Raw genomic sequence first — 24,788 nt, 5'->3', positions numbered from 1 at the left:
TCTATTACATATTAAAATTATTCAATATGGTACTGTGGTAGACTTTTTTGTTTACTCGCGGTATACGATGTAGGGCCCCTCAAAAAGGAATTTTTAATGTTTTCACTGAGAGCCGTCTAGATATACGGTATATAATATATTATATACCTACACTTAGACAAATGATTTCCGTTCGTTATCTTATATTCTCTTTATGATTATACACCTGAACTTTGATTTTGAATACTATATGAGCCGCCTTAAATATCATGAATGCGCGTAACTCCTCCTCTCATTTTTGATAATATAGGTACCGTCTAATGTATACGATGAACATAATTACCAAGTGAAAGCCTTAATTAGATAGTGAACAGCGTGGCTTATAGTTAGTTATTTCGAAGGTAATATTTTGAGCGCAAACATGTTTGTATTAAAATTCATTGCGCCTGTTCAAAATACAAAATATATAATATAGAGATGCTTATTGCTTGGATTTTATTTTAGTGATTTCAAGTAAATCCGAGATAATTACAAGACGATAACTGTATTTGATTTCGAGTACCTACACAATTTTCTCAGAAATATAATTCTCTTTACAGTTCAAACTTCAAACAAAGATCGCTAGCACAGGTATAATGGTGTACCTATTACGGTAATACAATAATGTTACCAGCTTAACTAACAATTTGGTTGGATTAACCGCGAGTGTTAAGATTTCCACGGCAGCTCTTGAGACGTGAACAAATACATACTCACTATTATATCGTAATCATCACTACGTCTAGCTAATTGTCTAATTAATCTTTACGTACTCGAGTTGCGATTCCTGCTTCGTAGTACGCCTTATCAGCTGGAACGATATCCGTGTATCTTAAAAGAGCCACCAACAATTTCACAACCAATGCGCTGAGGGACGATATGTCGCCAAAAGCACATCGCATCGCGTACAAATGGGATATGAACATATACTTTTCAAACTCTTTCCCGAGTTCTGAATCCGGTTGCTTGGTACTCTCCATCTGAAAAATGATTATACTATACCATTTTCCGGGTAAACATTTTTTAACCTCCAGGTTTTTTTTTTTTTTTCAAGCAATTATAAAAACATAACATTGTGTCATTGTGTTACGAATCGGACAATTTCCAAACGTGTCCTGTCCAAGTCCGAAGAAAAGGACTATTTTGTACGAAATACCTATTAGATTGATTGACATCATATTATGATAAGAATGGCAAAATAAACTGCAGCACTATTAAAAATGGTAGTTTAAAACCGCATACATTTTACACCAGCGTTCACTACCACACACTGTCTCATTGCCCATATTGTTTAAAACTGAAATTTTAGAGAACCGATAATTTAAAACCGCACACATTTCATTGACAGTTGTTAAAGATTAAATAATTATTATATTATTTGATAATAATTGTGTTAATATAAATTGAGAAAATATGATGTATAATATAAAACGTAATGCAATATAATATAAGATTAAACAAAGTACCTATAAGCACATGTTAGATTTTATTTAGATTGAAATACATTTACATCCGAAAGTTTTCAAATATTCAATTAAATAGTTATTTCAATGTTTACAAGGCAGTTATATCATCGTACAATTGGCTATTTGTTTTTCCTTTTAGTTTCTACTTTACGTGTACTTTTGTGAACTTACCCTAGCCTTGTCGTATCTTAGATGAATACATGTGTTATTGGTACATAATACCAGTGTGTGAGGGACATTGAACGGTGCGATTTTGGGAAAACTGTGCTGTATTGATGCGTAGAGAAGTGTTTAGATTTGAACGACGACCTTTTTTTTTTTTTTTTGAAACCGTACGGTATAATGATGGCCATGGTAAAAACTAATAGAGTGAAGCAGATACGGTATAGAATATACAATTTTGGTTGTTCGTTCCGGGACAGGTTAGTCGTGTATCGTAATAGTTCGATGAGTGTATTTGAAAAATCATAAACTCAGCTTTAATTTATTATTCAAAAAATGTGTAAAAACAGTTTGATTTTTTAATGACTCATATTATGAGCGGAATAATTGGTTATTCAACACAACGATGTACTACTGAAATTTTAGTTTTATCAATATTTAAAAACGATACAGCTGTCAAAGTAATATTACTATCATATTTTTTTGTCGTTTTTAGAAAATAATAATATGTTACTGCTCTATAATATGCAGACAACAAATATATATATATAATAAGTCATTAGGTTATTATACGTATCGCAGAGTGCAGATTAAATATTAAACTATTTAAAATATTCGTGTACATATTATTATGACTTTAATACTGGATAAATAATTATGTAAAAGGCATTACAAAAACAGTTTTGAATTTATTACTGAAACTGTAAATTATTGCATGTTCCGTTGCATACGAATAATAACAAATAAATTATGTACATTTGAATTCAAATAATAACAATATACACGAATACTTTTTAGAAATATTACTGTCTAAAAAAAATATACACAGAGATCTAATAAAACGAAAAAATGTATTACCGGCATTTCCATGTATATAGAGAGTGCGAATTCGCGTAATATAAAGCCATATACATACATACATCTGAAGTTGATATTATATCATCATGATCTTTGTATTTTTTGGTTTTTTTTTATTATTATTCAAATTTGGACGGATCTATCCCGCGATCGGGATCAATTTGAAAATACATACTGCGAAACAAAGGCCTTGAATTATTTATGAACTTTGGGAGACCGAAATTCCCACGAGAACGTGGTCCGTTTTGTAGGTACCTTTTTTTTACATCGTGCAGCATAATATTATATGTACCTATAGGTATTGGGAATTGCAACTCTCGTCGCAAGACTCTATGCCAAACCATTTACATTAGTACATTATAATAATATATATATATGTATGTGTGTGTGTGTGTGTGTGTGTGTGTGTGTGTGTGTGTTGTAATGATATAAGAGATGAAAACATATATTTGAACAAATGCCGTGTGTGTGTGTGTGTGTGTGTGTGTTTTCGTGTGCAAAATATTTCAACTCGATGATCTTGTTCAAATTGATCACAAGAAACTATACCTCCTCTGTACTTAAAGTAATTCTATTCGATTTCAGCAGTATGGTTAAAAAAAAAATAGGCTAGTAATCATACGATTTCGATTTCAGCCGTTCCTGTTTTTCGATAATATATTATAATATGGCAATTTTGAATTGAATGCACTTAATTATAAAACAAACGATTTAAGGTATTAAGAATTTGTTGATGAAAATTTCTGTTTAGTGAACATTGCGTAATATTATGTGTTGCAGGGTTGAATAATAATAGACAAATCTTATACTTAATAGCGCTTACCTTACACTAATGGTTACCATATAATATAATAGTTACGTAATTTCAGAACCGATAAATCAGATTATAATAATTTATTGTGGTTGTTGTTATGAGCACTTATTGTTTTATTATTTTACTCAGTAGTGTTTTTTCATGTTATGTTTTTAAAAAAAGTATATTGATGATTATAAAAATGCTGAAAATTGTATATAATGTTTTGGAAAGGCGCAGTATATAAAGGGATACGGGTATGCCATTAAAAATAAAAAGTTCTGAAATAGTGTCGGGTTAATATTTAAGTTCAAAAAATAGATCTTATGAATCAAACTATGACGTCTTGTATAGAAACATAATTAAGGCCCTATAATACCTACAACTGGCATTGTTTTAATTTCGAGATTAAAATGTATATAATATGAAAAATGTAAAGAGCCATAATATGGTTTTGTTGATTAGTTTGTTTATCAGTTTTCTGTTTCTATAATAAAGTATGAGTATTAAATGTAAGTTTTAATAAAAAATCACGTTTAATGTTTTATTTGGGCTTGGACGTTTGCACGGTTTAACTCACTAAAGTAAAAAAAAAAAAATACTCTGAAATAAATCAATAGTAATAATATTATATATATGTTGATTTTATACCAATTTGAAAAACATATCTCTCAGCTTAGCCCAGATATCGTAGCTTTCTACTTTGTCCATCCCTCGTTTACTGAATACATCCAATGCTATGCGTCTGTATATATTGAAATTCTGAGGAAAGGCTGGTACATCATACTGCGTATATAAATTTAATGCTTCAAAAGCATTACCTTCCTGAAAATGAAATACATAGTATTATTAACTTTAACATGGTATATATTATGTATATCTTTAATTAAAACAATAATAAGTCCTTAAATTAATGAAGGTATAAACGATTGTATTATTATTATTAATTAAAAAACGTAGTACTTTACAGTATTTTAAATTTTGACTTGCTTTTATTCTAGTATTTTAATTATTTGAGTATTCTTACCATTACATTTTATTTACAATTTTTAATAATATTAGGTAAATACATGTTTTACTATTTTTAAAAAATGTTAATTTGTTATTTTTATTATTCAAAACTACGATAATAGTATAATAGAATTTTATTATTTCATGTAAACAGGAAGACACCAATCAACTGGATCGGGTATTACTTCGGTTGACATGTTAACCATAGAATAAGTTTAATTTCAACCTATTTTACCCTAAGCAAGTCCGTGGCATATAGCGCAATATATTTGTGGAGCACAACTTGTCCGTGTGGTCGGGCGACGTCCAAGCATTTGGACCACTGGCCTTGGGCTGATAACATGTCCAGTGCCTCTTCCACGTCCATGTCAGCCAACAATTGTTCTGGTTTTCCTTCCCTTTTAAGACTGTCTTTATAACATTCCGAAACATATCTTTCAAATCTGAAAATCAAATCATGTGTTTCATTTAATTTCTTTTAGCGATGTAATTAATTTAGAACGATGCTGTGTGGTTTGGTCGTAAAAAAAATTATATTAAATTACATTTGCTTTTTTGAAAAATAAAAATAATATAAAAACATAATTATTACGGCGTTGGATCATACTATTAACCAAAATGTTTGAAACGCATTATAATTTTTTGTCAAGCAGTTAAGTGTTATACAATTTAAGTTATCGCATCATAATTTTGTTGAATATTCAGATTTTACGTGCTCAGAATCTCAGATGTATAAATTACTGGATATAATGTTTATTATTTTAAAAATCATTGAAATTAATATGACATTCTAAAATGTAATAACTTTATCCAAGTAATAATAATAGTATAATAAAATATATAATTTTCGAAAAGAATTTCCATTGCATTTTTTTTATAAAGACGTATCTAGATATTAATAAACGTGATTAATAAAATTATAGGTACATAATATCAGATCGTATTAATTTATAATCGTATTAGATTTTTTTTTTTTTAATTGCTACGCATAGTTGAAGATTTGCATAGATAATTTCGGTTCATTGAAAAAACAGATTGACACTTTGACGGATTTAAGATAATTAATTCACCAATAAAAATAATTTTACTTACGAAGAATCTAATTCAGAAGATAGTTTTCTGGCTTTAGACCAATAATCGCCCGCAATGAATGCATCTATAGCTTCTTTCATCATATCGGCACACACAAACACTTTAGCTGCTAATAAGTATTCTTCGTATTCTATTAAACGTGGTCCTGTAAAAATCGATTTTTTAGTGACATTTCTCCGGCGCAAAATACCTGATTCCTTATCAATAAATATAATATTAAAGTCTTGAATACATTTTAATGATACAATTTAAGACGAAACAATGTGCTGAAAGTTTAATATAGAGAGTGACCCACTTAACGCGTTGTGCTAATTTTCTGTTTATTTTTTTAAAAATATTTACTTAAATAATCGTTGTTTTTTATTGGAAAAATATTAAATAAATTATGTACAATTTTTGAAATGATGAAAAAATAATGACACTTTTTGTTCATTTTTATTATGTTAACGAAACACAATTTTAGTTTTTTTTATGAAAACCAATAATTCAACCCAAATAACTTCACTAAATCTCGGCGTTTTACTATTTCACAGGTCAATAAACGACAATACTGCTGTGTATATTAAACATCGATGTATAACAATATAAATAATATGCCATTATGACATTGATTTTTTACTACTTATAGGAACAGAGTTGTAATTTTTTTTTTTGTGAATGATTAGAAATATATATTTTATTTAATGTCATTTTCATCATACATTTTTATTGTCAAACTGGTTTATCATTTTTCTAATAAGCTACCGTTTTTGATTTTATTTGTTATAATATGCCCGTCTCGATGTTTATTGTATTATAAATTTGTTTCGTGTACTATTAGTCCATCGATTTTAAATGTCAATACAATTTACTGAAAACATCTGAATGTAAAATAATATTATATTATTTAATTGAATTACGGTACAAAGCATAACGAATAAACAAGCATTGTTCCAGAAAACTGTTTTACAACGTGTATACATTTTATATGCGTTAACAACGCTTTATTGTTAATAAGAGTGGAATTATCGTTATATAATATTATTGTTTGAAATTAACCATGAAGCAATTTTACAGTTGTTTTGTACAGATTTCAGGCAAAAGTACACGTATTATTTGTATATCTACAATAATATTATTATTACTTTGAATGTTTAACGCTGACTGACACTTCCAAACGAATTGCCATCCTTCCACCACTTTATACACGGTCGGTATCAGCTGGCAGCCCGTCGAAAATTAAATTATTAGCTGACCCGTATATAAATAGCTTTCGCAAATTATAACTAGTACGTTTAACTGAATTATAAAAAGTGGTAATCTGTCATTTTGCTGATGTAATCCAATAAGATTAACGTTATTAAATCTTCAATTTATTTCCATTAATATGTATCGGAAAAGCTTTATTTCGGGCTAGAAAATCTGCAGAAGAGGTGGTGGCGGTGATGGCTGTGGAGGTACCGCGTAATAAATTGCGTGTCAAAATCGATATAGAAAATATTCATCATTCTCCTTTGTAATTTCTAGCATTGGAAAAGGATAATGGGATTAATGATAACACTCAATTTATTTTACAAAGGGGAGACGGTGCTGCAACGAAGTTTGTATTAAAATATTAAATTACTCGTTAACTGAATATAAATCGTATGATATTGTGTTCGCTTGAACCAGTGAAAATAATAATAATACAATACATTTATGTAATTGTTGTATTTGTATAACAAAACACGTTTAAATTAGTTGCGTTTGAATATTCAAGTACAAAATATTTCATTATGCGTTAAATTGTGTTAAATTGAACGGTATATTTACGATTCAAATCAGACATTTCGTCCTTAATCAATAACTTAACACGGTGTACGATAGAGTAAATAAAATTTTTACAAAAAATAGCAACACAACCTTTTGGAACTTACCTAACTTTTTAGCAGCGTCCACACACTCCTCGCCGTCTAAGTATTTTAATGTCATTCGCGTCGCTTCGTTGAGCGTTTTTGATATAATACGGTCGTCCTTACAGTTGGTTGAAGTGACCTTTTCACACATATAAATATCTATTAATATCGTCCATGGACAAAATTCAAAGAGACAACTCAATCGGAAAAATTCTCAAATTTTCGCTTTTGTTGAATATTCTCATGCGAGAATATTTTTCACACTCAAATATTTCCAAAAGCTATAAAAATGTTCTTTACATCTATGAAACTATTTTTACTATCACATAGGTACACAGTACACACACACACGTATATATTTATACCTAATAGTCAATGAATACTATTTTGTAAATAGGTACGTGTATTTCTTCTACAAGTGTAAAAAGTTGATGGCAGATAACGTTTTATAATTTTATTTTTTCATTTACTCATTTTACTTTTGCAACGGGTCTATGAAATAATGATATAGGCAGTCGTACGTTATGAACTCCATACATATTGTAATGATGTAAATTTAATACTACGGTTCACGAACAGTTCGTCTAACAAACAATAGGGAGGTACACTGCAGATATGGGGGCCAGTGTAACGCTGTTAACACATTTTTTACCAAAATATTTACGATTGGAAAATTAATGAAAACAAAAACGACGCACTTACACATTTCTCCATAAATAATACGTCTGGAATATGCATACATCTCAGTCGAGTTTCACAGTAATTAATGTACATATTATAATGATTCCGTTGAGCATAATATACCTTGAGCAAACAGTCTACGGCCGTTTTGAACTCTCCATTCTGCTCCCACTGACTGGCCTGCGCGAACAGACTGTTAATGTCTCTGGTCACTCTGGCACCGCACTCCCTGTCGTATTCGGCTTGCACCTCGTCTAGTTTGGCCGGCAAGTATTCACGACACGACTTCAGTGCTTCTACCCACATCCCCTTTTCCTGTAACACCACCCATGTCATATTACGCACGCACACGCACACACATACCTACACGTTATTGTATTTATTTATTTTTAACTGTGTTAGTATATTTTATATTTTATATTAGGTATATTGAAACAATCTATCGGGACATTATGATAACGAGAAAAAAATATGTATTAAATGTGAAAAAAAAGCTAACTACATTTAAAACACTAACACTGTGCATAAGTAGAAACAGGAACGTTGACGATCAACGGGCCCCAAGAGATATGACTAAAATATTCTAATGAACAAGTTAATTCAAAGACTAAAATAATTGTAATTTTTATTACGTTCATAAATTCATGTAATTAAGTTAAAAGATACCTTACTTCTCATGTCACGTAAAATATATTAACCTATAATTGAGGTTTCATGTTATATTATCATGTCACCATAATTATATTTAAAGTTATGTCTGCTTAACGAGAGTTAACTTTTCAAAGGCAACCATTTTAAGCAACTGTGAACTCTAGAAGACTTAAAGTAGGTAATTATAACAGAATCTTTTTTACTCACAATATTGTTATTTATATATTTTTCCAGAACTATTAATATTTATTATTTATATATTTATATTTCATTACTGAGTTCCATAATAATGAAAACAAATATTTGTTAAATATATGCCATTATTATACTCACCAGTTTTAAAAATAACTTGAATTTAATATTTGTATTGTACTCAACTAAAGTGTCTTGTATATACATTTTTCATGTTCATTAATCGAAAATATGTTGTGGATATGCATATTACAAGAACAATAAGTTTTAAATGAGTTTTAAAGGTATTTACTAAACGTCATGTATGTTAAGTTAAAATCGAAAATGATAATATTTACAAATATTTTCGAAACAGTAGGTATATGGTGAATATACATGAAAATAAATAGGTTTAACTAAATGAAACTTTCAACGCCTGTGTGGTATAACTTGTATTTTATTTTATACATAATATAGGTATACATATAATATAATATAGGTGATATATATTATACATAAACCGCTTTACACATGTACTAGTATTTTCAGTGAAAAAAATGTTTTCATTAATGAGTTTGTCAGGTCATTAAGCATTAATTTTTGCTTATGTTTCGGCAAAAATTCATTAATAATAATTATTTTTAACCCTTCACCGATTGCATATTTTTTTGTCGAAGATTTAACATAATATTATTTTGTTATATCCTGAAATATTTTAAATATACATATATAATACGTATTAAATTCACAAAAAAAGTAAATCACATTCAGTGTTACATTATTATGCATTATGAGAGTTAAGTATAATTAGTCATATCAAAAGCTGAAGAAATAAGCCTATGTCGACATGCAGTTTAAATTTCAAGCTCTTCAATAAATCAGAGTAATAGTATATTAATTTATTTTATTATAACTAATTATATAGTGCATGCATAGAAAAGCCAAAAAGCCAAATTTCCAAATAGATACGATTACATAGAAGTCACCAACCCAAGACTAGTATTATTATTAGCTGATGTATGTTTAGCTTGATATACTAAAAAACAAAACCACTTGGTATATTGTACAGTATTATGTTTATTCATTTTGGTAACGTAATTTATTTTATTTAAAATAAGGTTGAAAATATAAATTTATTACAGATAGCGTTTTTTTTGGTTAGTTATAGCTTTCGATTCACTTCGAAGAAAACAGTACACATAATCATACTGCTTATAATTAACTAGTAGGTATTAAGTTACCAAAACATTTTTAGCGTACTATTTTTATTAAAATCAATTTAAAATGCATTTAATATATATTTTTTAGATGCATAAATATTGAAACCAAAATGAAATTCAATTGTACATAAAATTAAATAACACAAATATTGACATCGTAATTTTATAATTGTCAGATTTATGGTATAAATCATAAATCTAATAACATTGTGCATGAGTTAATATTAACTTAATAATATGATTTTAATAATGTAAAATAATTTACTGTTTTTCATTGTGCTCGCTAACTAGGTTTCTAAAGAAATGTGTCCATTTTTAAAGATCATCTTTATTCAACGAGGGCTATTGATATTAATTTATATAATTCGAAAAGACGACCTTCCATAAAACGTATAAGGTTATAAAAATTTAAATAGGTAACCTTAACCCAACGCTATTTTATGATTTGTTTTTGTTAGATTTATTGATCTTTATAAACTGGGTGGGTTAATTGCATTTGCCTATCAAAATGTTTTCTTCTTGTACGTCTGCTTAGAACAACGACGATGAGCATAACCATATGACAATCAAAATTTTAATGTTTTATCTTTTATCGCTTCAATGAATTTATTTCTCGACCAAGCAAATGCTTTAAGTCGTTTTTCAGGTGAAAAATTTGCTAAATGTGCCACTGAAAAATACGTTCTCATTTAATAACTACATTCAGAATTTTTTTCTGCATACCCAATAATTCGTGTGTGGCCCGATATATATATATAAAAAAAAATACAATGTAATGCGTTTTTTTTTTTTTATTTTAAATATTTTTTTTGTTAAATTTTTTTTATTTTTTTTTTTTTATATTTTTTATTTTTTTTTTTTTTTGTTTTTATGGTTTACTGCTATATTCATGCACTCCTACATTTTAGTAGATTGATTTGAATTTATAACCAATATCACTTCAAAAATATTAATGTAAATTAACTGAAATAAACATGTTTAGCTAGTTGTTTTTTAAATAAAAAACCAAACGTTGAATAGCTTAAAAAGTTTAGTTGGCAAAGAATTATTAAACTAACCAGAAATGATTTTTTATTTATAATGTAAATGTCTATAAATATATTAAGGGGAGATTCGTTATAAAAGAAAAAAATACTTATGTCTTCAACAGTGCTTAATGGCTTATTGTTTCATAAAAAAAATGCGTAAGAAAATGTATATAATTTACTAAAATAACTACCATGGTGTCATTCATCACTACAAATATAGTTCTGTTCATGACGGTTTAATTTTTAAACTAATTTTTTTATGCATTTATTTATGTAAGTTATTCCATTTGTTAAACATTATTTTTTATATACATGTATAATATATAATATACCTCATAATATTATGTTTGAGGGCAAAATAGTTTTGATAATACATAATATACATGTTTATACTTTACTATTGTTCCATTGACTACTATACGAAATGTATCAGTCGGGTTAGAATGTATAGTTACGCGTAATACGTATTCTATATTTTGATTTTATTTAATGTACGATTTTTCATTGAAAATAATATCTATTTTATATTTATATTAAATATTCATATAATAATAAGTTTATCCTACTTTCAACTTCAAAAAGCGGGTAAGTGGGTAACGCTCTCCGGTATATTAGGTGTCTCTAGGGAGTCACTGTAATGGATGTGTTAAATTTGAAGTCAATAATATGAAATCATTATTTACAAAAATCGTTTCTGATAATTATAATACTTATACATTTTCAAGCATTTTTACCGATCGAAAAATTTTTTATCGACATTTATTTTAAAAAAAATAATAAAAATCAAAATTTTCATATGCCTGTAAATAGTCTAACATGCCTCAAAATATTCATTGAAAATTTCCCATATTTACTTAATTTGTTTTTGTTTTTCCGGAGTTTTTAAAAACTACTTGGAAATTTGAATTTTGACCTCTTGAATACACTAGCTAGATTCAGTTTCCCGCCGGAAAATGTAATGAAATTAAACACCGAACCATTTTTTTAACTACATATTGTGACCCGGACATTAAAAAAAAATTAAATTAAAAAAACACACATCAATGTAAAATCAATGCATTCATACATCTTAAAAAAAGTTGTTGAAATACTTTATTCACCTACAATATCGTACAGAGTTAAACAGGGTTTGATCATGTAGTATTAATAGCTTTTTTCGCTAACCAGATTTATGAGCGTGAAATAACTCACTGTAAGAAGTAAGAGTTTATCATCACATCTGACCAGTATATTATATTGGTTTTTATTTTCGGTTGCTCGCGTTATTACTGACCACCAGTGACGTTTTTATTTATTGTTTACTTAATAATATACCTGTCCGACAAGGATATTATGATGTCGGACTTATATAATACCATTGAACACGTCGTCATCCATATCAATTACGAATCGAAATTCTCTACCCAAAATCTGCACAATATTCTGCATAATATGATAAATCGTTGTACTACGATAAGCGTGCAGCGAGTTGCTCTGTATAATAACAATATTATACCTGATATTGTTTGACGATGAGTTCGGGTTTGTGACAACGTAACATCAACGCCTCGAACCGCGGATAATTGGCCCCTTCGAACTCCACCTTGGCCCTGGACAGCAACACGTCGGACATGGCACTCTTGTCGTGCTGTTCGGCCACTCGCTCAGCGTTGTCCCAATCCTGGTTGTGTATGTACCTGAGTGCATCCCAAAATTGGGTGTCGATTTTAAGGTTAAACTACGTTTTATAGCCCATATGGGGTTTCAAATATTTCTACACTGCACGCGATTCGTCCCCAACATTGTTCACTCCCGATTTTCCATGTTGTTAATAACTATAAATTACGGAAACTGTAGTGATTCGAATTTCAGGTTTCCCGAGCTGGGCGATTTAAATACAACGCAAAAAGTCATCTCGTCAACAATAAATGTACGAGAAAAAAGGCTTATTGCCGTTCGAAAAATCAGTGGACTGCAGGTGTCTATCGTGTAACTCCTTTTGAACGATATGAAAATCTAAGTATTTGAAAATATTGTGGTGTTGTAAGGTGAAAAATTCCAAAAATCAGAATTTGAATGCATTCTTAAAGAGGGGGGATAGAGGGGGGGGGGTCGTGCTCGGCAAATCGACCTGCCAAGTATAATAGTATAATATTATGATATCTCAACACTAATCGGCATTTCCGACCGTCGTTATGTCGAGTTATGACAGAGTATAGGTACGTCTTCCCGCAACGTTATAGTATTACAAAATATATTATACAATATTATTATGATGTTACGAGCACTAATCGGTGTTTCCGGCCGCCGCAAAGTCTAGTCGTGTCGGTATCGCGTTATTGGCGGAATATCTTTACTGAAGGCGCAGTATCGTAATATATAAATATTAAATTAGGTGTGGGTGGGTTAGCGCCTGCTATTTATCTTTTAATCATAAATGGCGAACAACTGTGTGTAAACCATCCGCGCGAGGTGATTGAATTGCGTTTAATTGTTGATTGAGGAGGACATACTATTTTGAGGGTGGGCTCTGTGCTTGGTTTGGATTGGTTGTGAAACCGTGCCAAAAAACGAACTTTGATAATTCGCTATTTGTAAATTACCACGTGGTAAATTTAAATTGGAAATCGGCCATACGGAATCTGTTTTATCGATCGTCAAATGGACATGTTTCTCTGGAAACAAGTCGTAAAACTCCTTTTATGAAACCGGTAGGTAGGTATACAAATGCAATATTGTTTATTGTGTTGTAATCAAAATTTCGTTTGCTATTATTTTACAGGTAAAACAAAAAAACATATAGTTTTATAAATTATAATATTATTGTTTCGTAGAACTACATTTCAGTTCGATCATTGAGTTCATTGTGAGCATAACGATGATGTACGTTTATGCAATTGTATACCAATTTTAATAGTTTTTGTCAATAAACCTACCCACACGAAAGTTTTACTTACATCAATACCGCTTCTTTGGGTTTCATTCCAGCAACAAAATGTTTTTCCGCGTCCTGGAATTTACCGTCGTCTTCAAGCACGAGAGCATATTTATAGTGCACTTCGGTCAAACGCTCGGCACCTCCAGAACGAGCCAATTCAAACGCAAAATCAAACTATATGGGAATGAATTTAGCATTATTTTTTTCAACTCAATTACACTGCTGCACGTTTCTTAAGAATACAGTCATAATAATCATTATTATAACAAATACATATTTTACTTTAATCAATATTTTATCCATGATAAATACAACTTTATTTTGAAACTAGGTACAATTACTGAGTTGTGTATAAAAATAATTGTTTCAATTTAATTTGAATTATTTAAAACGATTCGAGACTCATAAATTATTTTAATTGTAAATTGTATGTTTTTCAAATAAAGAAGAGTGTCGCGTCTTTTTATAATAGTATTCATTTAAAATTCTTTTTATAAAAAAAATTTAATTTGTCAAATTATCAGTTAGGTAAGTTATGACCGTTATGTGTATTACAATAATTATAATAAATTACCATATTTTATCAATTTTAAAAATAAATAATAATTATTATGTTTAAAACTGCCAAGAAAAAATACAGCGATTATAGGTGCGTACAGCTTTTTTGTTTTAGATATTATATTTAATGTCTAACAGAGTTACATACCTAATTATTCAATACAGTATACATGAATTCTCTTTGATTATGATAAATCAGGTTTAATTTAATTGTAATATAGAATGTACCGTGGATTGGCGACTGTACTTGAATGATATATTAATATATTATTATTTAATTACTTGATAACTATCACTGGCATGATCGATACACTCATTTAGTAGACCAAGGCGATTCAGTAACTTAATAGCCGAATCTCCACCTAACGATTTGGCCCACAAAAATGCTACTTGCTCGGCCGCGTGTTCTCCGCCGCTGTTTTTCGCAATCTAAAAATATTTAAAGTTATTTATTTGTAATTACTAACAAGATACTTTTGTCAGAAACAAAAGTATTAGTGTATTGAAGACTTTCACCACCCAACGTGTTTTTATCACTGGAATGGAATCAATAGGATGAAATCATATTTATTCTTAGTACCAGAAAACATATTTTCAATATTTTACGAGATCATTTTGGAAAATAATAATGATTATCAGTGTTTCTTTCGCGTGAAATAATTAATAAATCATTCGAGTTCCAATGTTCATGAAATATTTTACTGTCACTGTCACGTAAAATCAGATTAATATCAAGATTTTTTTATGATCTAAATCATTTGTACAACAATAATAATATTATTGTAATGATACAGACATTTATGTTTAATTTAAATATTTGTATATATTGTTAATAATTTAATCTACATTATAAGATAATTATAATTTAAAGATACGATATGTTGTAGAAATCTCTAATTCTCTGCAGTCATAGCATATAGTTTCATTAATTGTGGTATTGATGCTTGATGAAAAGGTTTCAAAAGGTATGATTGAAATGTGAGAATACCTATATTGTTCCAGGATTTATTATTATCGGGAGAGGGATTCTTGGAGATTGAAATTTCGGACCTATGTAAAAGGATACGTCAGTGCTGCGATACATGTCATTTACACCGTTGCCATGTATACCACAGTCTTAGATATAGAATAGTTTTCGATAGTGCATTGATATTGTTATTTATACTTTCATTACCTATAGCTATGTATTTATAATAGGTTACCTAACTTATACTATGATAAATTATTGAAGATATTATGGGTACCTATGTTATTTATAATTCCCTTTTAAGACATATTTCGGTAAAATTAGATTATATTGCTATTTATTTCGTTTTTTATTTTTAACGCAGTCATTCCGAATCAAATTTTTTTGATTCACTCTAAATCACAATATAATAACATTCAAAATGACCAACGTTGATTATTATTATTATGCAGCGTTGTTGAACCCCACGTCACAGGCACTTTGGCCGAGATCAAATTAATAACAACGCGCTCCTAATATTATGCAATTTAAATGTGACTCCGAGTAAAACACTCGGACGTTCGTAATAATTGTGCTGCGATCGTAAACTTTGTTGACTTGCATTCCACAATTCGGTATCATTACACAAACAAAATGTTAAGTACACGTGCGCCCACATAATATATTGCATTACGCGATACATGTTTGGACAGAATTATAAAACGGTACATAGGGTACACCTACCTTGTACGCTTCCTCCCACATGTCCAACGATCGATACATTTTTACCGCGAGTTTCCATTCTCCGGCCTGGACGAAATGGTGTTCGGCTGCCCTGTAGTTGCCCCGAGTCTCGCACTCGTGAGCCAAATGGACGTGGGTGGTGCTCACTAAATCACTGTGGTACTTGCTCACGAGAGACATCATCTAATGAAGAAAACGTAAGGTTTGCGTTTTACGCCCTCTGTGGGTGAATAGGTACAAATGTTGAAACGCATACGCACCTCGTCGTACCGTTGACAGTTCTTGTACATGTTGATGGCCAGATCCACTTTGTCCAAAGCCAAATAAAGCTTTTCCGCTTCCTTGATTCGACCGGTGTTTTCTAACTTTTTCCCGTAAGTTTCTAGTTCTTCGCTTAAGTCTGTCAGGGTCGGGTTATTCTTTAGTAGCTTATGCGCTTTTTCCCAGTTCCCTGCAGCGTGTACGTAACACAACGCCGTTTGAATGTCAAATAAAATACATGGTACTGTCATCGTTTACAAAATATTTAATAAATAAATACAATTTACCCGTTTCTAAATACAGCTGGATGGCCTCCCTGTGCATTCCACATTCCATGTAGAGCTTCTCAGCGGTCTTGTAGTCGTTAACCGTCTTAAAATGTTCTGCCAAATGAGATCCATATTTGGTTACTAATGTTTTGTCTTCAATTACCTGTGACATAAAAATATATAAACAATTAAATATTATAATTAATAATTTTTTTTTTTGGTAATTTTTCATCAATTACACGGTTATTAATTCATTATAATATTACATAGGACTTATTACGTTTATATTGTTATATTTTATGTTGATATTATATAACATTATATTTATAGCATATTTGAAATTCATGATTTTCCTTAAACATCAAGTCACATTATAAACAGTTATTACTTACGTTGATGTTGTAACACATTATTAAAATACTGGTGTTTCATATAATATATACTAAATACGCTATAACAGTATTAGTTGATTAAGTTTCCTTGAAATAATTTATCAATCAACTTATGATAATATTGATGTCGAATGTTAAAAAAATATGAAAAATGCATCATATTTAATTACAATTCCCGCTGCCCTTCAATTATAGGTATGTTTTATATTTTTATACAAAAAAGTTGTGCTCGAAAATTATTTAAGTATATGAAACAGTAATACGTTTGATAAAAATGAACTATAATTTAATGTCATATATTTTTTAATGCATATTATACTCAGTCAAGCACGAGTTTGTTAGAAATTCTACAAAATATTCTTATGTATTTTCACTAATCATAGTTCAGTTTTCTTTTTATAAATAGTCCTTTTAAATAAAATGCATCATTGTATTTTCAACACAAATATTTATATGGTTATTTTTTATTTATAAATAATTTTTGTTGCTTATAAGGTATTTGCAATTTTTAACCATAATTATGTTAAGTTATTGAACCATCTAGTATATATAATATACATATTACATAATAACTACATATATCATAATCTATCTAATGTCTAAGTATTCAGTATTATACGATATCTAATAGTAATTAATATTGAATAATTTGTTTCTTGTAGGTACAATTATTTGTAAATACTAAATAATAACAACAATATACTATATAGTGATATCTGAATTTCTAAAATACTTGTTTTCAATACCTTTATAGTACACTGTATTCGATTGAGTTCATATTATGTAATTTTAATTGTATATTTAATCAACTTACTTATAGTTACCTTACTTACCTTTGATCACCATAATATAACAAAACAGATGAATTCGTTTGATCATTTAACATCAGATGTTTTTGTCATTATAATTAAACAATAGGTGTGTTAAAGTCAAACATGGAAAGGTATGGTATTCACCTGCATAATTTGCATCGATTTCTTCCATTGTCTGGCACCAATGGCAGCTTCTAAGGCTTTTACTGTGTTTCCTGCTTCGATATAATGAGAGATAGCAGCGTCTTGTTGTTTCTGGCAAACTAAGAAATCACCCCATTTTTCTTCTAAAGAAACTACCTCTGAAAATGTATTTAACAATAATAAAGCTCATGGGATTTATATTTCGATTTTTCCTAATATTTTAAATGTTTTAGAAAATTGTTTGTGTAAAAGGTGTCCCATGAGGCCATAACGTCATATTACACACATATTGCGTGTTCATACATTGTGCCGTAATAAACACATTATTTAATTCTAACGTTATTAGGTGTAATAATATTATTACGACACATCAATATAATATGTCTTAAATAATACTATGCTCGGGCATAAGACGGTGCAATGTATAGGCGAAGTCGGTACATGAATCTGATAATGAGTTCATATTTTTACCTTAGGTAGGTACCAAATTTGTGGAGCTCAGACGGAAAAAATTAAAAACAAAGTAAGTAAACTCTTTAAATAAAAAAATATGTAGTCTTAACAATTATGTTAGATTATGGCATCAAATTATCAGTTGTGTTTTCGTGATACAAATAATAGTATGAGTAGAACAGAGGGCACACGTGTTGCAGATGTATACGTTTTGAAGCAAGAATGTATGTATGTAAGCTCGAAGAAAATATAATTCATAGAATTATCCAATAAAGAAGCTATAAATTGTATTTACATGTAATATTTAATAATAACGTCACCATAAATTAGTTTTAAAAAAATTATTTGCTAAAAAAAAATTGAGAAATTCAAACCATATTTTTGAAAGTATAGTAATATTATAATAATTCCAAGTCGTACAACTTAAATATATATATTTTATCAAATGACGTACAACTGTACAAGTATTTAAAATGAAGTAATATTTATTGGACACATAAAAAAGGTTAAGACTTTTATCATGTGAAAAAAAAATACGTGACAAGCGATAATGATCTTTTTCATTTCACTTTTGGTGTGCATCCGAGTTGGGTCCAAAAATAATTACAGTTTTAAATTGTGTACGGATTGGATCCGGGCGACTGAAATATTTCATCCAAATTAGGTCCAGGCGCATGAAATTATATGTATGAATTGAGTCCGTATTCAATTATTTATCTTATCGTAACATGATGTACGATAATATAATATGGGTTACGTGATTTCCCAAATTTAATATTAAGTAGTGGAGAATTATAAAAAAACCTGGCCTAACTTATTTTTTTTTTGTACTGCCATTCTTATCTCATTATAACCTAGTCGGAAATTGTCTGAAAAACGGATTTTCAAGTATTCAACTATGGATGATAATCAATTTCAAAAGTGCATTTTTCAAAAAGTTATATCCACCTTAAAGTTCCGTCCAAAATATTAGGTATTATCTGAATTTAAATCTCTAAGAATATAAGCTACAAGTGTACCCGAATCCTTTCATTTGCACTTAAATTTTACAGACAATCACAAGTCTGTTAAAATGGGAAGGACAATTTTTTCCAGGATCCAATCAGTTCAGAATGATTTTTAACCAGAGATCCAACTACTCAACTACTGGTACAATATAATTTTTAACTCGGAACTAAACGTAAGTTTAAAATTTGATTCTCGGACCCAACTAGTGTGCTCCGCATTTTTAAGTGAATGTTAAAAACATATCTGTGAGTGTACAGTATAAACTATTCGTATCAAATATCTACATCAGCTGCGAATGTTTGCATAAAAGTTATGACTATTGTTATTTAAATATAATCGATATCATTTTTTTTTATCAAATTCTGATTTATTTTAAGCTAAAATATTTTTGTCATCGACATTATTACTGTCTTACTTAGACAGATTATAAAACTCAACCCAGTGACATATTGAGTAGGTCAACTATAGATAATATTAAATTGACATTATACGACTTGTATTATACATTTATACTACGATAGCGCTGTACGGTTTGCACTTCTTAACATTAGTAATTACACTATTGGAAAATTGCACGTAGTAAGAGTTATCCATCAAGACTTTCGCGGGTGGAACGGAAAAAAAAGGTAATCGTGTTTTGTACATTCGTTTGCTGAAATCTTATAAAATGAACACACACCTGACGGAGAAACGAATCTGGCCAACTCCACAGCCTTTGCGTATATGTTTCCTCTACAGTAAAACTCCATAGCCTTGGCCGGATTCCCCTGTGATTGACAAAGTTCTCCTGCAACGTGATAGTTTTCCAGTCTCAGCAATCCCGACAGTACTTTTTCCACTACCGAATCGTCGGCCAAAAGTTCCGGGTCGTCTTGAACAAGCCTGTACGATTTCGATTTGAATTAGATTTTTATGACGTCGCGCTCACGTAGTGATCCCAACTATATTACCACGCACGCAAAAACCGATTTCTGTGTTTGTAACAGTAATATACGACTACGGTCGTATCATATAAATAATAATATTGCCTATTATAATATTATCGTGTTATATTGCGAGAGAGAAATAAACGCGTGATGTCGGTGAACTGTCCGACTGCTCCGCGACTACTACTTTTTCAAACGACGTGATTTAAATAATACCATAGAACATACAATTTTATACGTGAGGTGAAATATGAAGAATAATATTTGAAAACATGCGATTTACAGAGAATATCTAAACAAGACGTATAATGCACGAGTGTACTTATTGGAATTCAGTTATACCAGAAGTTTACAAAAAGTTAATGGATTGTACGGAAAATCGATTAACTTATTTTTTCTACAGGTAGAAACTTTTTCGCCGTATTGTTATTAAAAAATAATATATTTTTGTATTACATGGATATCGAATAAATTGAAGTGGTTCAAATGTTATATTTTATACGGGTAGAGTATAATACAATGATAGTTACCAACGTAGATCATAAGTTTTTTATTTGATTATTACATTTCTGAAGAATGTCAGTTTTTTTAAAATACTATTCAAAATGTTCATATAATATGGCAAGTAGTGATGCCCACAGTTTATTTTTTCGGATACTTGGTACACAATTATTTCACAGCAACACGGTTTGTACTAAACTTGCCATAAAAAAAAGTCACCAACAAACGTGAGTTCTACATTTCAATAATGGTATAAAATTAAAACAACAAGACTTATAATACATTGTTCTATTTTTTTTTTAAACTAAATTCAAACATCTATTATTTTAAATCATTAATATACAATGGAAATGGTATGCATTCGTACACGTTAGATTTAGTTCAGGTCCCGTGTACAGTTAAAATGTGAGTACTAACCTGCGTACTAAATCCCTCATAATTGTTGTGCATAATAATTATACGAGACACTAAATTAAATTTACAACGCCGTTTGAACTGATGATAACATAATATTATATCTTTATTAATGGCGTATACGGTTATATAAATCGCATAGCACATTTTTTATTGATGTCGGAGATTATACATAGTGTAATTGAAAATGTCAAAGAAGTAATATTTTAACAGGTATAACTCAAAGGAAACTAATTCAGTTATGTATTTTATAGTTCCCAATTCAATTACCTTCTGTTCATTGGAGTAAGTATTATGTAATTAATACTTTATACATTGAATTCTTAATAATTATGTTCATAATAATATTGTTTCATTGTCGATTATAAGTATTACAAGACGATTCAATGCGTTATTTATATGTGAATTTTACGATTTGTGTTTTAGCTTCTTGATGATTTTTATTATATTTAAAAATCCTATGAATTTGTATGTATCTATAAAGTCATTTTTTTTTCATATCTATTTTTAATTATTTATTAAATTCATTTTTTTTCGGAGCACTAGCTATGTTTGCCAATATGCAACAAGAGGAATATTTACTTAACATCTAGTTAAGATAATTTATACCATTTTATAGATAATATTAATATTTTATATAATAGTGAATTTTCTATTTTCTATTTTGAAATTAAAATTTATCTTTTTGTAATTCAAAAAATAATCTGCAAAGAGAGATTTTCAATATTCATTGCAATAAGAATGATTGGTTATAAACATTGGCAAAGAGATTCGCATATTTAGATTTCGAGTTAAGTACATAATTTCATAATAATATGTATGTTATAGTAATTTGGAAGTACGAAGACACAGTGACTAAAATTATGTTTTTTTATGGTAATATTTATGTACCTATATCTTTATTAATGTTCCTATTTTTATCAATCTTTATTTTTTATTTTAATGTCTTCACTTAAAAAAACTGATATTAAATAAAAACAAAAATAAATATTATATTATATGTGATTTTATTTTATTTTATTGTTATATTGTTCGTGTTGGTAGGTATACCTACATTTTTTGTTGGAACAAAAATCTTAACGATATTTTCATAGTTAATTTTTATTTCTAAAAATATTTTAATTTATATCTGAATTTGACATTACTTTTTAATTTTAAGTAAGCAAAAGTATGGTCGTTTTATAATTAAAATTCTTAAAGGGTTTTTTTTAAACAATATATATCTTATTTCCAAAACATTTCAACAGACAACTTCCTTATCCGTCCGACTACGTTGTCGTTAGTCCTTGTTCATTATTTTATTGATTATAGCTACAAGTTACAACCCTAATCATTATTATAATCTTAATGTGACAATTTAATCTATGGAGTACATAATATTTTAAATGGCTTATATTACAAGAATTTAATCATTTATCAATTTTTTTTCTTAATTTACAAAATGGCAATACTAGGATACAAATATTTATTATTATTTTTACATTAATAGCGAGATTACTATGATTAGCCCAAAGAATTAAGTCTTGCATTAAAAAAAATAATGAATAAATAATAATTAAATGTGATTTAGTTGTGTCCGTATTTAAATTATTATTTTTATAATTATTTTTTCATTTAATAAAATAAAATGCATAATTATATATTTTGTGTCTAAGATAAGTGGAAAATCATATTGGTATCATGTTATCTAACTAACCTAACCTAACCAGGCCATTATGATACAAGTTTAAAATTTTATTTTATATTTTTATATTTTGTAGACGTACGATACAATATTTAAAGCTATTAGTTATCCGCGGAAAAGCAATAGTAACGTGAAAGAATAATTCTCTGGAAAAAATAGTTTACATTATATTTTTTTTATTTATTGCATTATTTATCTTCATTCGGTTTTGAATCATATATATATATTTCATAAATTTCGCATTACAGACCAGAGATCGCATGAAATATGCTTTAATAAAATTAGTATATAAGTTTAGTGCTCATAGTAGTGTGATCTATATAAATATGACATACATAACGTGTATATGATTATAACAGATGTGCAACAATATATAGTTTATGTGCTAGCTATTTTGAAATGAATATTTTTTATTTACACTTACTTTGCAGCTTTGCTAACAAGACCGGCTTTCATGTATAGCTGAAGCGCCGCCCTTTTATCTCCTTCAATTTCTTTAATTTCAGCTGCTTTTTCTTCCTGACACGTTTCCAACAGCCAAAAATGATATTGCGATTTCAACTCGTCGACGTCTGGACGGTTTTTAGATTCCGCCAAATTGATCGCTAAAATTTCATATGAATTTTACGATGAAATAAGTAGGTATACCTACATCAGTACATGTATCATATAACTAAATATTATATTTTGTGACAGACGATGTATTAAAATGTTACCGTTTTCCCATTTATGTAATGACAGGTACATTTGAATTGCCTTTTCCACCTGATTCTGTTCCAGATACAAAGCTTCGGCTGCTTGCGATTGACCATTGAGCACCGCTATCCGAGCCCACACTTCTGGACAGTCCATTCCATCGCTGTCTAGAAAAAAAGTTACAGTGCCGATAAATAACTAAAAAAAATAAAAAAAAATAAAATATAAAATATAAAAAATAACATAAAATAATAATTAAAAAAAAATAATATAAAATAACTAACCTAACCTTGTAGATTTTATTGTTGTTTAATACTAAATAATAATTATCATATTATATCGTCGGTATTCATTAATAATCTTCCGTAACCAATTGTATGTAAAATATTTAACACGTTGACCGCCATGAGCTCTTTATAAGAGCTGATCTCATCAAACTCTGTGTAAGCGGCTCTTTTCATACCGTCCTACGTTTACACAGACACAGTTTGGTCACTTTAAAGAAATATTGATTGAGAAAAAACTAATAATACTCGCAAAACTTGTAACACCCACCAAAAGTGGCTGCAACACCCCAGATATATAAAATAAATTCTTATTATTTATTTGATGGGTAATATATGTGCGAAACACTGTACATTTTAAACCCAACGAGAAACTAATATGTCGCTACAATCATTTTTAATGAGAATTCATATGCGATTTCAATATCCATGTTTGAGTCATTTTATTGAGATTTAAAATTAGATCTCGTAGCCGTTGTACAGAACATAATGAAAAACCCTTTGGGGGTCAACGTGTTCAAATATCGATAACATGAAGCTAGTGACATGTGAAAAAAGATTACACATTAATAATCCATATATCAAGTTTGCTGGAAATAACCTCGGAATAATTTTTGAAAAATCAGAGTACTTACATCAATGTTTAAGATATTTTATTAAAACAATGAAGTTCCTATTTCAATCGAATTGTCCTACTTCGTAAACTAAAAATAATAATATTAATCTACTGAGAGGAAACCACACGAGCATGTAT

The 24,788-nt window shown here is 29.1% G+C and overlaps 1 protein-coding gene across 2 annotated transcripts in view; it reads right to left on the bottom strand.

Annotated features, from left to right (window-relative positions):
* LOC111027731 (intraflagellar transport protein 172 homolog) overlaps positions 1 to 24,788 on the bottom strand; it is a 96,263-nt gene that overhangs the window by 18,961 nt on the left and 52,514 nt on the right. For both annotated transcript variants that reach the window (XM_022306143.1, XM_022306144.1), the window contains 16 exons: positions 23,771 to 23,917; positions 23,479 to 23,659; positions 20,209 to 20,411; positions 18,069 to 18,226; positions 16,739 to 16,883; positions 16,451 to 16,641; positions 16,191 to 16,373; positions 14,783 to 14,929; positions 13,962 to 14,116; positions 12,521 to 12,701; positions 8,079 to 8,270; positions 7,296 to 7,413; positions 5,401 to 5,545; positions 4,544 to 4,751; positions 3,949 to 4,122; positions 792 to 998 (listed from right to left, as the gene is read on the bottom strand). In XM_022306143.1, coding sequence (XP_022161835.1) covers positions 792 to 998; positions 3,949 to 4,122; positions 4,544 to 4,751; positions 5,401 to 5,545; positions 7,296 to 7,413; positions 8,079 to 8,270; positions 12,521 to 12,701; positions 13,962 to 14,116; positions 14,783 to 14,929; positions 16,191 to 16,373; positions 16,451 to 16,641; positions 16,739 to 16,883; positions 18,069 to 18,226; positions 20,209 to 20,411; positions 23,479 to 23,659; positions 23,771 to 23,917 — 2,735 coding nt within the window. The remainder of the gene's footprint in view (positions 1 to 791; positions 999 to 3,948; positions 4,123 to 4,543; positions 4,752 to 5,400; positions 5,546 to 7,295; positions 7,414 to 8,078; positions 8,271 to 12,520; positions 12,702 to 13,961; positions 14,117 to 14,782; positions 14,930 to 16,190; positions 16,374 to 16,450; positions 16,642 to 16,738; positions 16,884 to 18,068; positions 18,227 to 20,208; positions 20,412 to 23,478; positions 23,660 to 23,770; positions 23,918 to 24,788) is intronic.

The sequence above is a fragment of the Myzus persicae genome, unplaced genomic scaffold (genome assembly GCF_001856785.1).
Source record: "Myzus persicae strain clone G006 unplaced genomic scaffold, MPER_G0061.0, whole genome shotgun sequence".
Classification (NCBI taxonomy): Eukaryota; Metazoa; Arthropoda; class Insecta; order Hemiptera; family Aphididae; genus Myzus; species Myzus persicae.
Note: the sequence above shows the minus strand (reverse complement) of the source record. Positions and strands in the feature narration are given on the sequence as shown.